The sequence below is a fragment of the Rhipicephalus sanguineus genome, chromosome 7 (assembly GCF_013339695.2).
Source record: "Rhipicephalus sanguineus isolate Rsan-2018 chromosome 7, BIME_Rsan_1.4, whole genome shotgun sequence".
In the NCBI taxonomy this organism is placed as follows: Eukaryota; Metazoa; Arthropoda; class Arachnida; order Ixodida; family Ixodidae; genus Rhipicephalus; species Rhipicephalus sanguineus.
The window spans coordinates 141,740,355-141,754,264 of record NC_051182.1 but is presented as its reverse complement, the minus strand read 5'-3'; the positions used below and the strand labels follow the sequence as shown (position 1 = coordinate 141,754,264).

The 13,910-nt window shown below is 47.8% G+C and overlaps 1 protein-coding gene across 1 annotated transcript in view; it reads right to left on the bottom strand.

Annotated features, from left to right (window-relative positions):
• LOC119400097 (cuticle protein 63) overlaps positions 1–10,639 on the bottom strand; it is a 28,769-nt gene extending 18,130 nt beyond the window's left edge. Inside the window, exons 1-2 of the mRNA XM_049417964.1 lie at positions 10,502–10,639; positions 9,564–9,693 (exon numbers count right to left, since the gene is read on the bottom strand). Coding sequence (XP_049273921.1) covers positions 9,564–9,693; positions 10,502–10,513 — 142 coding nt within the window. The 5' untranslated portion in view covers positions 10,514–10,639. The remainder of the gene's footprint in view (positions 1–9,563; positions 9,694–10,501) is intronic.
• Positions 10,640–13,910: the final 3,271 nt, after the last annotated feature.

The window sequence follows — 13,910 nt, the reverse complement described above, 5'->3', positions numbered from 1 at the left end:
CATGTGTTTGTATGTGTGCATGAAAAATTCGAAACTGAAATTTCCGGAGAAGGAGGGGGACGGGGAGTCCACTGGATATGCCAGTGGCGCGCTGGCCGTAATCGGCGCTGTAGACAACAACGCGCCTGCTAGCCTGTGGGGCATTCTGAAATGCTTTCCATAATAATGTTTATTATTAAAGTTCATTGGCGCAACAACTACTGCTGATACTGCTGCATAATGTCGCCGCTGCATGCTTTAGAGGAACATTGCCGCGCTCTTGTGGGATGGCAAATCTTCAGCCATCATATCAAGTTTCCGTTTGGCTCTTAACTTGACCATTGAGTGGACAGCGCCCTCATATATCACAACGCTGGTTAGCGTGTAACACGGTCCCCCCAACGACCATTTACAGATGTTGATTGTGAAAATGCCCGAGTGTCCGCCCCGCTTTTCAAGTAACAAACGAGTGAGTCAACACGAGTGATGCAAAAAGTCGTCACTATGTGATGACGTCAACCTGTGACGTCACCGTGATGTCACGAGTGAGCAAAACTTGTGACGTTATTCTGGCGTCACCATGACGCCACATGATGACGTCATTACATGGCATCGTCGCTTGGTCTAGCGTGGGCCGATTACGAAGGCACTACAAAACCACATGAGTTGCAGAAAGCTTGCAACGCCTCCGATCCCGCAAAAAAGAAGGAGAAGATGGCTTTTGGCTTGTAGTCATCTTAGGCAAATACATGAGAACATGTGTCTTTTTTGCTTCCTAACCATCTGTCGTTGTTTTCACAAAAGCTGCACGCTAGACCCCGGGTCCGAGGAATGTCACTGCGCTGTCAAGTCACATATCGCTAGCCTGGCACAATGCCTGAAGTCACGTTTACAAGCAGTCAGAAGCCTACGCCTGCACTCTTTTCGTTGTCACGACGTGCTGCAGCGTAAACACGCCGTGTATGGGCAAACATGTGCGCTACTACTTGTAGCCTTAACATATTGGATGCGTCCAAGGCGTTCTGGCTGTAGGTAACGTTCATTCACGCTGACTATAGCTCAGAGTAACCCTGAACATGTACAACGTCGTTAAGCCGTCACTCTAACTAACCGGCCTTCATTACCTTCCTTTCTTTCGTCCAGTGCCTAGTTAAGGGGTGCCTTCGTACTTTATCCTCCCTTCCTACGACCGCATGCAGGACACGTTAGGTCTAGTTCCATCGAATTAATGTGACTTTTCAAGCAACTTATCAACACGAGTGAGTCAACACGAGTGATGCAAAAAATCGTCACTATGTGATGACGTCAACCTATGATGTCACCGTGATGTCACGAGTCAGCAGAACTTGTGACGTTATTCTGGCGTCACCATGACGTCACATGATGACGTGATCACATGGCATCGTCGTATTCGTCATGCGCGCCCCAATTGTGGGTGATTTGCCAACAACCAAAACAAGTTAGGTATGATAAAGAATCATGCTTAGAAAACTCAACAGAGGAAATTGAAGGGAATAAAGGTCAAGGCAGAATATCCTCACGTGCAAGAATTCAGCGACGTAGTCGCCTGGAACTGGAAACTGCTCAGCAGTGGCGGGCACATTTATATGGCGACGTTCCAGAAGATTAAGCCAACAAAACACATTTCAAAAAAGATAGATCAGTGTTTATCGAGTAAGTCTATTATTCCTAAATATTTCTCTTGAAGTATGAGGAACGAAGACACAGTAAAGAATTATGTGTTGTCTCAGTGGTAACAGATATAAAAATTGTTCATTGTAGGCCAACCATATAAAGATGCAATGAAGGATTCCAGTGTATTCTACACATGCTGCTAACAGCCGTAGTTTAAAAGAATTGTCCCTCTGTGAAAAGAAATCTTCCTGTCATATCCGTAAGATCCAAATCAGAGACATATTCATATTTGTGCTTTTTTTTGCTCTTTTGCTGCATAACTCCTGGTCGCAGTCAGCAAATTTAACGTGCATGTTCTACCCAATCGCACCTTGTATGCCTCGTGAAACACGAAAAGCGACCATCGGCGTCGGCGTCAACGCGAGTAACGCAAAAAATCATCACCGTGCGATGACGTCTCCCAATGACGTCATCATGACGCCATATTCGCCAGATTTTGTGAGGTAATCATGACGTCATAGTGACGTCACCCTGACGTCACTTCACCTGACATCACATGGCGACGTCATCACATGACATAGTCGCTGGGTTGATCCCGGAGGCACGTGGCGTTCAGAAAGCTTGCAATGCCTCCGATCCCGGAGGCATTGCAATACAATCGACTCAGAAGAAACAGAAGAAGAAGATGATGATGATTTTTGCCTTCGAGTCCTCTTAGGCAAGTGCCTATGGGACCGTGTGACCTTTTTTACAGCGAAAGCTGTTATGAGATCATTTCACCGGCCGTTTTTGGCGCCGTAGTTGTCCGCCGCCGCCGCCGCCGCCGGTGTCCGTAACCAGTATCGCTCGAAATAAGAAAAAAAACTAAATAAGAAAAAAATTCCAGGATGGAACGAGGTTCGAACCTGGGCCCTCTGCGTGGGAGCCCAGTATTCAACCTCTGAGCCATACCGGTGCTTGAAACTGCTTTGCTAAAAGGTCCTATACAGGCTTCATGTCGGGAAGGAACCACATTAGCATATGCAATATAGCGTGGTAGAAGAGTAAAATAAGCACCAAGCGTAGCACAACGCGAATTCTGTAACCAGGCGTCACACAATGCGAGTTGCGCAACGAGCAGGTTGTTGAATGCTTCCAACCCATTACAAAGGACCCTGCCATAATTCTTCATCATCAGGCACAGCATCAACAAAGTGCGCATAATGCCTTACATGGGTTTAGCAGGTACCAACGCTCTCCGTAGAATGACAAAAAATGGCAGAGTGCCTGCTGGCCTACTTCTCAAAAATTACAATTATTTATAGCGTAGTGGGTTCCTCGCAAGTGCACTTGGATTGGTTGCCAAGGAAGCCCATAAGCGCATGATACACTTCCTCTGGGTCTCAGTAAAATTACAATGATTTATAGCGTAGTGGGTTCCTCGCAAGGGCACTTGTATTGGTTGCCAAGGAAGCCCATAAGCGTATGATCCATTTCCTCGGGGTCTCAGTAAAGTTCTTCGCTCCCCCCCCCCCCGTCTCTTTCCCACGTCAACGTATGTTATACAGCATGACGGGAGAGGGAAATAGCGACCGGGCGTCACCCAATGCAAATTACATAACTGGTGGACCGTTTAAAGATTCCAACCCATTACAAAGGGCTGAGCCATAATTCTTCATCGTCATCAGTCGTCGCGTGAACAAAGTGCACATAATGCCTTACAGACGTGTAGCTGGTGCCTCGCTTATCCGCAGAATGACGAATAATGGCTTAGTAGGTGCTTCCAAACTTCACAAAAAATGTGATTTATGGCGTAGTGGGTACCTTTCTAGTGTACTTGTATTGTAGCCCCAAGAGAGCTTAACGGGCTCTAGAAACGCCGCTCTTCCAGCTTTCGCTGTGACTGTGCTGCGGTTTTAGCGCTCGATTTTTTCTGTGTCCGCGATGGTGATCTGATAGACACAGGGTAGGTGTAAAAGAAAACCATTTGCAACAAGATTTAACGAGCGCTCGTGCAATAATTTATTTCCCATTGTGAGGCGGAAGCAGTGGTGCTGTAATCTAGCAGCGCCGTTAAATTTAGCTCTGCCTTGAGCAAGGACGTTCCTCCGTTACAGGAAAGTCTAGAGATAAAAAAGCACTCGAGCCAAGACTTGGAAAGCACGCCCACCATATGCACGGTGTTGGTATGTCGCACTACTACAGAGGGGCACCACAGAAAAAGAATGTTCCACCGCCCTGAATGAATACCATCCGCCCAGCACTCACTACGGTTTCGACACCGACGTTAACTGACTGCCAGAGAAAAAAAATACAACGAGAAAGAAGCATGCGAGTCTACAGACTGTACATAATGCGGACAGCTTATTTTTACTACGTTCCAATTCAAGAGCATTCCGGCGTCCACTTTTGCATTTACATGTGCTGAAGGTCTTCACAACGCGAGCGGCGTCCCTGATTCGAATAACCACTCCTGCACAGTCAAAAGAAAAAAAAATGGTCGGAAGAAACGGTCGACCACACCTTTCCTAGCAGGCAACTGGGGCTTAAAAATTAAAGCCATGAAAATATAAGGCTAGCTGGCAGGCAGATTGCTGAGTTATCCGCGGCTCCGCAGAGCTACGACCCGTGCAAGTGCCGACTGGGATACTCATGAATATTTATTGGATCGGCCCGCGCCTGAATAAACCGGACTAGTTCGAAGGAATGGGATTAAAATGAAACACGCAAGAGAGACTCCGCCCCCTTTTCTTTTCTTTCCTGGTGGAGAGGGTTAGACCAATCGAATAGATAGCCCGAGTTAACGGTATAGTTTGCGCTGGCTACGACCACGTTGGCTACTACCGCTGTTCCCGCTGCAAAGCCAACCATAGTGACCTCGAACGGAAGCCGCGCTAGCGATTCGTTGCTTGCAGCAAGGACGCTAGATTAAACCACGGCTGAATATTGCGTTGAAAGGAAGACATATCGATTGAGCCAACCCGTATTCGTTATTTAGAATTCTCAAAACTAGTTATCTCGTAAGAGTAGCTATGCTATTTTATAGACTACGTGCGCATAGATTACCTTATTCACTAGAGATATCGGCCACGATCGCTCAGATAATCACAACCAGTGGTCTCTAGAGCTTACAAGGCCCCGCTTGCATGACCACGGTATTGGCTCTCTCTTCGTTATGGAGATAATCAGAATGAAAGAAAGTGTGTCCTGATGAAGGTGCAGATAAGGAAGCTAAGATAAATTAGTCCATTCTTCAAGCAGACCTCCTGTTCTAGAGAACATAGTCAAGGGAGAAGACAAATATTGCTATCGGATTGGATAGAGATTGGATCCTTATTGGTTATTTTGTTATGTTTAGTGCTTTCTGTTAAGGCTTTCTCACTGTTTTGTAGTGGCCTCTATTTAGTCTTTCCTAAGCTGTGTGATTCGTCGTACAATGTCCAACTCGAATACCAGCAGCTTGCTGTTCAAACCTCGATCATGTCGGCTACCCGTGGCCATCCTAGCGTGCCCATACACCCTCCGACCAAATACTGTGGCTTTCCATAAGGGTCAACTGTTCTGGGCCCCACATATTTCGCCAGCTCTCGTCGCCGCAAACAGATCCTTAGAACCACGCCCGAGGCCTTCCTCAAGCCTTAAATTTCAGAAACTACTCACTGTCCATGAACTATTCAGCCGTAATGCACACGGCAATCGTACACGCCATAGGTGATCAGCAGTGGTTCAGCTGTAGATGAACCACTGCTGATCACTTCATAGTTGACGCAAAGTTTCGACAATCTTTGTCGAATCGCGTCCCCTGCAGCTTGGAATGTTACTGTTTGACCACTGTCAATAGCATCACGTGTTGACGTTACTGTGAGCCTATGTCCGATTTGAACCAATATTTAGTTCTTCTTAGGAGTATTGTTGATCAGTTAGTGGTCAAATCCGAATCTGGCGTTCCTCTGTTCTAGCAAGGGGACTTCTTTTTCGCATACCACAAATAATTCTATTCCTTTTTCCAGAGATCTGAGAAGAGGACTTGCTTACACTCTAGTGAATAAAAGTTCAATTGCCATCATCGAAGACTCGAAGGGAGGTCCTCCATATGTCTACAGAACGATGAATTTCGCGCCAGAGTCAAATAGCTTTTACTCAGGCGAAAGCAATTGCTCTTGCTGAAGTCTTCAGCAAGACAGGATTGTTCTCTTTTTCGAACAGTCTTTCCCATCTTCATATAGACTTCGACAAGAGGACTTTTCAATGCCTTACCAAAGACAATGCCCAAAGGCAAAGGCTCCTTTGCCTTCCCAAAGTCAAGTTCGACATGAAGACCAGTCCTAAACGCCTTCAGAAAGACAAGTTTTCTGGTCTCATAATGGCTGCAGCAAGTGGTCTTGTATTCGCCTTCCCTATGACAAGTTTATTTGTTGAAGTATCAGCACTGAACTGAAGCACCTGCTATTAGCTGCTATTCACTGACTTTCCTGAATGTTTCCCGTGAATTGACCCACTCAGGTACTGGCCACACAAATGTGAGCCGTGGTAGCGCAGGCTAGGATCATTTGTAGAAATGTTCACTGTGGAGTGAGGCACCTTCTTTTATCAGTTATTCACAAGTTTTGTTTTGTGTTTCATAAGTTAACCACAGTGTTGTCTATGTGATGTGGTCAGTTTCCTTATTATTACGTGTTTCCTTTTAGTCGCATTCTGCAGGACCCAATAAAGTTACTTTCCTTCCTTCCTTCCTTCCTTCCTTCCTTCCTTCCTTCCTTCCTTCCTTCCTTCCTTCCTTCCTTCCTTCCTTCCTTCCTTTTGTTGATTTGATATAACACAAAGCCGGTAGATTGAGGGTGCACCGATCACCGAACACTATCCTTCTGTTCACCGTGGTTCTAGTAAACAATTCATCGTTCACGTTTTCAAGTATTTATTCTCTAGAAAACAAGTGATCGAACCGCTATCGAAGCTCATTTAGACCCACTCATTTTTAGCCTTTAACATGCTACAACTCAGCACCGAGTGAATGTGACGTATCATGCAGAGCGTAAGCACAATAAACATTGAAGTGGTTAATGGTATTTATTTTGGCGATGAAATACCGTGTGCAAGTCGTCAACGTAAAACCTTCTTCTGGTAAAGTTACTGAAGTTCAAAAGCATTGGTGTGAAAAAGGAGGGCAAGATAGGCAGCAATAAAGCTGCGCGTTCTTAATGCTTCTGAAACAATTATGGACCATACTGTAGTCTGCAAGCCATATAAATTGTGACACCTGACGTTCTCGTGTGTTTGTAGCTTGGTGCTCTCATATCGAGGTTTCGTACGAATCCTCGCGTCTTGTTAATACTGGTTCGCAGTGCGCAAAAAGCTTACACATACCAGCTCTGCGATATCTGGGTATATAAGTACGAAACTATTCGCATTATGCGCTTCTTATTACATTTTTTGTCTCATGCGAAACACGAGGTCATGCAATACAAACACACCTGTGTTAAACGTACGCGAGAAAAGCAAGCCTTGCCACACTTAAATTTTTGGAGCGCTTCCAGCACAAAAGGTAGCCGCAATACCGCACATTCATTATATTGAACCTATTTCATCATAATATTGCGGACGCCATCATTACTGGATGTCGTAAAGACAGACATTAACCAAATGTTTTGTATGTGTGCCCGAGAACACTGCATCCTGCTCCCGCAGCCGAATCCTGTAAAGCGATCTTCCTGCACCGCAGTCACGTTGTGAGAGAAAGCCAGCATAAACGAGCGGGCGTTGCATCGCGATGGAGGAAATTTGTCTGTGGGCCGGTTCTCAAGGCTTATTGCGTAAGAGCAGGGATTGCAAAGTTTCCTCACATTAAACTGGCTGTTCGTATTTAGGGTTATGAATCACTTCATTCTTACTGTCCAGCCTTTTGCGATGTCTTTTCGACGAGTCTGTAAGGTCCGCGTTTCCAAACACACCTTTATTTCTATTCTCGTTCTTCACCTCGCGGAAATCAAACAGCACGCTTTGGTGCAGGGTTCTCAGAAGCTTTCGTTTATTTCCCAGGCTTTGTTACAAGCAAAGCGAGGATATACACAAGCCGTGAAAATAAAGAAGGGGAAAAAAGAACTAAGGGATGTACAAAGCCACGGAACTACCGGCCATGATCAGTCGGAGTCCAAGAAAAGAAGAAAAGAAAGATGAAGCCTTGTGAATGATAACTTGCGCACGTATGAAGTGGCCCCGAATGCTCGCTTTCGTAAAGCCCATTTCCCGATAAGATAAAACAAGCAGCTATAGTGCCCACAGCTTGTTTTGCCCGCATAGGATACAAGTGGCTGTTTCCACGATGATTTTCTTTCTTTTATATAACTCTCCCCTCTCCCCGTGAAAGTGCAAAATGGCGAAGCGTTTGTTTGTTTTTTCAATAACTTAAACATTTTATTAACGACAACAACCAATGACTCCGGGCTGACTGCGTAGCCCAACGCAGGCCGGACCCTCTTGCAGTCCTCGTCCCAAAGGCCGGTATTCTGGCGGGACCATCCATTCAGTATTTGTTTCCTAAGTGATGTTGTACCTGTAGGAGAAATCGAAGAGAAAAAAAGGAATGTCTTAGTCATCTTGAGGGGTAATAACACAACTGTCCAGAATAATCTCTACGAGATGGTTAACCCAATGGAGGATCAGTTACTGTTACCTATCATGTAACAGGGTACTATGCCACTAACACTTTTAACTAAGACCACCGTGGAAGGTTAACATCTACCACCTCGGTGTTAGTTGTTATTCAGCAGCACAGTTTACGTAGAAGTGAGCCCAACATGTAACGATTTGATCCTGGTTCTCTATTCCCTTGATGAGGTACATGTTTATCATCACTGTACTAATGCTAGTCAAGCTTATGAGGTGATACAATGCGAACCCATATTGCCTACAAGTTAGCTAAGTTAGTATAGAATTAGCCCAAAATTAGCTAATTTCTGGGAGACATTCTGCAGTACAATCACGGCGTTCATGTACTTCCAGTCAAAAGTTCGCTTCCCGTCAAAACAACGCCAGTAGAGTTAGTGGGAGCGTATGTCGAGACAAGCGGGGTTGCGATCTTGTGCGTAGGGGTTGCGATCTTGTGCATTACTAAATGCTCAATGTTCTGACCCAGCATATACCTCCTTTACCTGTGTAGGGCAGGTAACCGGACGCGTCTGGTTAACCTCCCTGCCTTTCCTTTCTTGTTCGTAGCTCCCTCACTCTCTCTCTCTCTTTCTATCTCTCTCTCCCACTCTCTTTGTTCAGCGTGGCCGCTACAGCACCGCGAGCCTACCACAGTTGCCAACACGCCCAATTTAACCACACGGCGGCATTCCGTCATATTAAGAACATCACCCCCGTACCTGCCACGGTAGTCTACTGGTTATGGTGTTCGAATCCCGGCGGCGGCGGCCACACTTTCCATGGAGGTGAAAATGCTAGAGGCCCGTGTACCAAGATTTAGGTGCACGTTAAGGAACCACAGGTGGTCTAAATTTCTCGAGCCTTCCACTACGGCGTCCCTCATAGTCATATCGTGCTTTTGGACGTTAACCCCCAACAATTCTTATTAGAACATCTCCCCGCATTCCATTTCCAACGAGGACACAAACGTACCGCTTAGTACTTCTTGAAGCCGAGACCATAACCATAGCCGCCGTAGCCAAGGCCGTAGCCGAGACCGTGTCCGTAGCCAAGGCCATAGCCGAGACCGTGTCCGTAACCGTATCCTCCAACGGCGACGGCGGGAGCAGCGACGGCGACGGCAGCGACGGGCCGCGCAACGGCCACGGGAGCGGCGACAGCGCGGGCGGTGTAGCTCACGCCGTGGTTAACGTGGCTGGCGTAGGAAGAACCGACGAGGGCGGCAGATGGACGGGCGACGGCCACAGCGGGGGCGGCCACAGCAACCGGGGCAGCGACAGCAACCGGGGCGGCAGCGACAGCGACACCGCCGCCATAGCCATAACCTCCGTAGCCGAGGCCGTAGCCGCCGTAGCCACCGTAGCCACCGTAGCCACCATGGCCGTAGCCTCCGCCGAAGAGGCCGACTCCACCGGCGTTAGCGGCGGCGATGAGTCCGAAAAGGGCGACGACGGCCTGTGAAAAGGAATTGTTGGGATGACCAGCGTAGAACAGTGACAAAGCGCAGTAATCTAAGTATAACGACATTTCAGGCGCTTCGCAACAGTAGACCAGCTCTGCATGCCTAGCGCAGTCTCTAAACAGTGTTGTAGTTTGTGCTGGCAGTTAGGCGGTCTCTTGAGTAGTGCGTCATTGTTTCCCATTCAGCCTACAATGGGGAATAACCACTGAACTTTTTGTGGGCGTTTTCAGGGACATGGAAACAGGGCAAGCCAGAACGGGAACCAGATTAAAGACCGAACAAGCACGCACCGAAAGGGTCCGTAACTCTACTGCCGTAACTAACTCTCTGAACGTGTAACGAGAGCATCGTGGCACGCTTAACTCGTCAACTTAATGTTGAACTTAATGGCGAGAGAGTGCTTAATTCGAGACCACAACCACAGAAAGCAAAGCGGGCACATCGTTCAGAGTTACCGTATCTGGCATTCAAGGTTAAAAGGGTGGGGGCAGTAGAGAGCGTACTTCACGTCTGGGTAGCCGTCATTCGAAAGCTCTGTGATATACCCAGTGTGTTGCCTGTATCTCCGTGCTGTATGAAATAAGCCGCGCCGTATGACATAAAAGCTCTTTCGCGACGGCTGACTTTCTCGAGGCGTGGATTGTCAGTCTAAGCCACGAGGTCCCGCTTGCTGATGCTTCGCATTGGTTGGGTAGCTGCAACCTTTTCTTGGGACATACCGCACCAAAAATCCTCGTCCCAGTGTTAACGTTTCTTCGGCACCCGTCCCAACCTCTGCACGAGTGGATCATAAATACTTACGAAGGCGTTCATGGTTGGCTTGTGAGCTGTTTTACTCGTGGACACGAGAAGACCAGTGAGTTCTGGCGTCCGTCGGCCCCTTATATACTTCGGGCACCTTTCCGCGTCACGGGCGAGAATGAGAGGGTCAGTTAAGCTGACCGTTAGAGAGAGCGGGTTATCACCCTTCCTTTTTCCACCCCCTACACAACACACCTTCTCCTTTCGCTTGACCCTAAAGCCTACCGCGCGCAGTGCGGCAGCCAATGATCTCGGCCAAGGGATCGCGAGTGGTGAGCGGAAGGGGGGTTCCGTTAAGGACGCTGCGCGAAGCGAAGGCGCCTTGGGCGTGTCGCACACGGCTGGGATGGAGGAGGCAACGGACGATACACAACACCGCTGGCCGCACGGAGTCGCCGACGACGTCCGGCGCCCGTGGCCAAGGTCGCTGAGGGCCGGTGACGTTCCTTTCGTTTCCACAGGACACCGCCGCGGGGAGGGGGGGGTTGCCGCTTCTGGCCAGAGGCGGCCGAGAAATGCGGGGTGCGGAAAGGAGGGAGATCACTGGTGGGGGGAGGGGTATTCCGGCGAGTCGTACTGTGTTGGTACAGTGGTCTTTAATTGCGGAAACACAGCACCTGTGTAGGAGGAGGAGGAGGAGGTTGGAGGGAATGTGCATTAATGCAAGAAGTGATTCCATCACGTGCTACGCAGGTCGGGGGTCTTGAACCAGACAAGTTACTTGGGTACTTTCCGCGCCGTCGTTTCTTTATTCCATTTTTCGGTTTGTTGGTACGTGCGTCCATTAGCACTGCTATGAGCGCTTGTAACTCGAACTTCTTAACAGGCATGTGTTGAACAGAAAGTCAACACATGCCTTCGTCAGTGCAGAAAAGGCATGTGTTGTACATCGTGGCATTTGGCCCACCTCCTATGTCTGTTGCTATTACGCCACTTGCCTTGGGCACTGCTTTTAATGACGCAATGTGTGGAACAGTACCGATCCATCCCCTACAGCTGAGCGTGACATAGCATGCGTCAAATCCTTCGCCCCTTGTTCTGACATACTTATTACTCGACGTAATACGAAACACTTATCTGTCTGTTTTCACCTAAATCTTGGTTTTCTCTCTTGTGCCAACAACTTTTCCTTTGAAAAGCAGCACTAACTGCCACTATTTATTTACTTTATTAATACTGTAAGCCTTGACATGCTCATACAGGTGTGGGAACAAACATACAAAAGGTACAGGTTGCTAGCAATATATCAAGTCCAAGAAAAAATATTAAAGAAATAACGCTACAGACTAGCAGGAAAGGGTACACATTATACATATGGAATTCCGAATAAAAACTTTGAGTGGCACACACATAAGAGATGTGCACTTTCAAAGCTCTTTTGTTTCAGTTAGTTAGCCTAACTAGTCCTTTATTTCCCACAGAAGTTTCGGGTACTCCAGAGAAAGCGAGTTACGGACAACATCAACACATTTGCCGGCTTTCACTCTTTCTTACGTTATCTTTGTTTCCCTTTTCTTTATTTCATTCCCCCGCGCAATTTGTTCTTCCTGCCCTCGTCTAGCCACAGCGGCCAACGCGCGTAATTACGTCAAGAGCGAGAGGACAAAACAAAAAAAGCTAGGGAAGGGCCACCACTCGGCGTCCACGTAACCGCCGCTCGCCCGCTTTTCGCGCGAGAACGGTGCCACGAACATGCCACTCGGTACGGCGGCGGCGGTGGCGGCCGTTTGTTTCGGAAGCCCTTCCCACTGAAACGCAGCGCAGCCAGAGCCAGCAAGCTACCTTGCGTCGGGCTCGCCTCCCCTTGCGAGATGCATATCGATACGTCACGCACGCACACGCGAACCCTGCCGCCTTGTGCGGGTAGGAAGGGCGGGGGGGGGGGGGGGGGGGAGTGAAGGCGAGCCAGCCAGGCAAGCGAAGGCACGTGCAACTCGGGTGTTGGTATGCCAGCTGGAAAATCTGCAGCCATGCGGCCCGTTGCTACCCCCGGAATAACGGGGATACGCTTAAAGAGACGGTGGCCATCGTTTCACTTTCAGACACGCAGAGAAGAAAGAAAGATGGAGGGCTCGGTTCACAGACCTGGAAGATGGTGTAGTAGAAGGGAAGGAAGGAAGGACTAATGAACGAAGAAGTAGGTAATTCATTAATCAACAAATCATAGTTTATTTAGCCGGAAAAGGCTTCATGTCCTCCCGGGCCGTTGGCTTAGCCGTGAGGCGCGGTTCCACCACCGCCCCTTGAAACTTTTTAATTGTTTGTGTCTACACTACACATACATGCGTACGCACTAACGTACATAAAGAGTGATGAAACCCACTCCGAAAAAAATTTCAGCCTACGCTCCTGTTCATGGGCTAAAGGCTGCTATCAGCAGCTTGGCTGAGTCCGTGAAGACAAACTGGCAGCGTACCTACACTGGCAGCGTACTACAATCACGGTACAATATTTGTAGATACAGTCATAATTACAGCGTTTGTAAGCAATAAACATAAGAACTCTAAGTGCGCAGAAAATAGTGGTAAAATGCAATTGAACCACTTCGGTGCGAATGAAGAGCGCCACTTCTGCAAGGAAAGGGCACATGTTGCAAAGATGACGAGATATACTAACGAGCAATACAACAGGATGGGCTAAAGACAGGTAATGAAATGAAGAAACGTAAATTATCACCTCATATATCGAGTATAAGCCAAGAATAAGAACGAAGTGACGACCGAAGGAACGAACGTAGTAAGAAGGAGCAATGAAATAAAGAAAACTCAAGGGCCACCTAGCAGTTACCAAATAAAATTGAGGATTTCAGTGGCTAAACTCGAGGGCGTCGGTTCGAGTGCCGGTCACGGCGGCCGCATTCCGACGGAGCCGGAATGGGAAAACGTGCATGTATCACACTAAGGTGCATGTTAAAGGAAACTAATAATAATAATCTTTGGGTTTAACATGCAAAACCCACAGCATGATTAGGAGGCAAGCCGTAGGAGAGGGCTCCGAAAATTTCGACCAATTGGGGTTGAAATTTTCCTCACTTCAATCTAAGCACACGGGTCTCCAGCATTTCGACTCCATAGAAATACGGCCGCCACTCCCGGGATTCGCAATCGCGGCCTTCGAGTCAGCAGTGTGGCACCATAACCACTAGACCACCGCGACGGATTAAAAAGTAACACAGGCAATCTAAATCAATGCGGAGTACTTCCACTAGGCGTGCCCAGCAGTGACGTCGTGGTTTAGCCATGTAAAACCCCAGAATTTTAATATTTAACGAAGAGCTATGAACTACCGAGAGAATGAAGGAAGGAAAGAAGGATAAATTAAGATCAGATGAACGAAGTAGAAGTGAAGGGGACTCGAAAAGAAGAAAATTAAAGAAGGAAAATGCGAACATGAGGCGAATCTCGAAAGG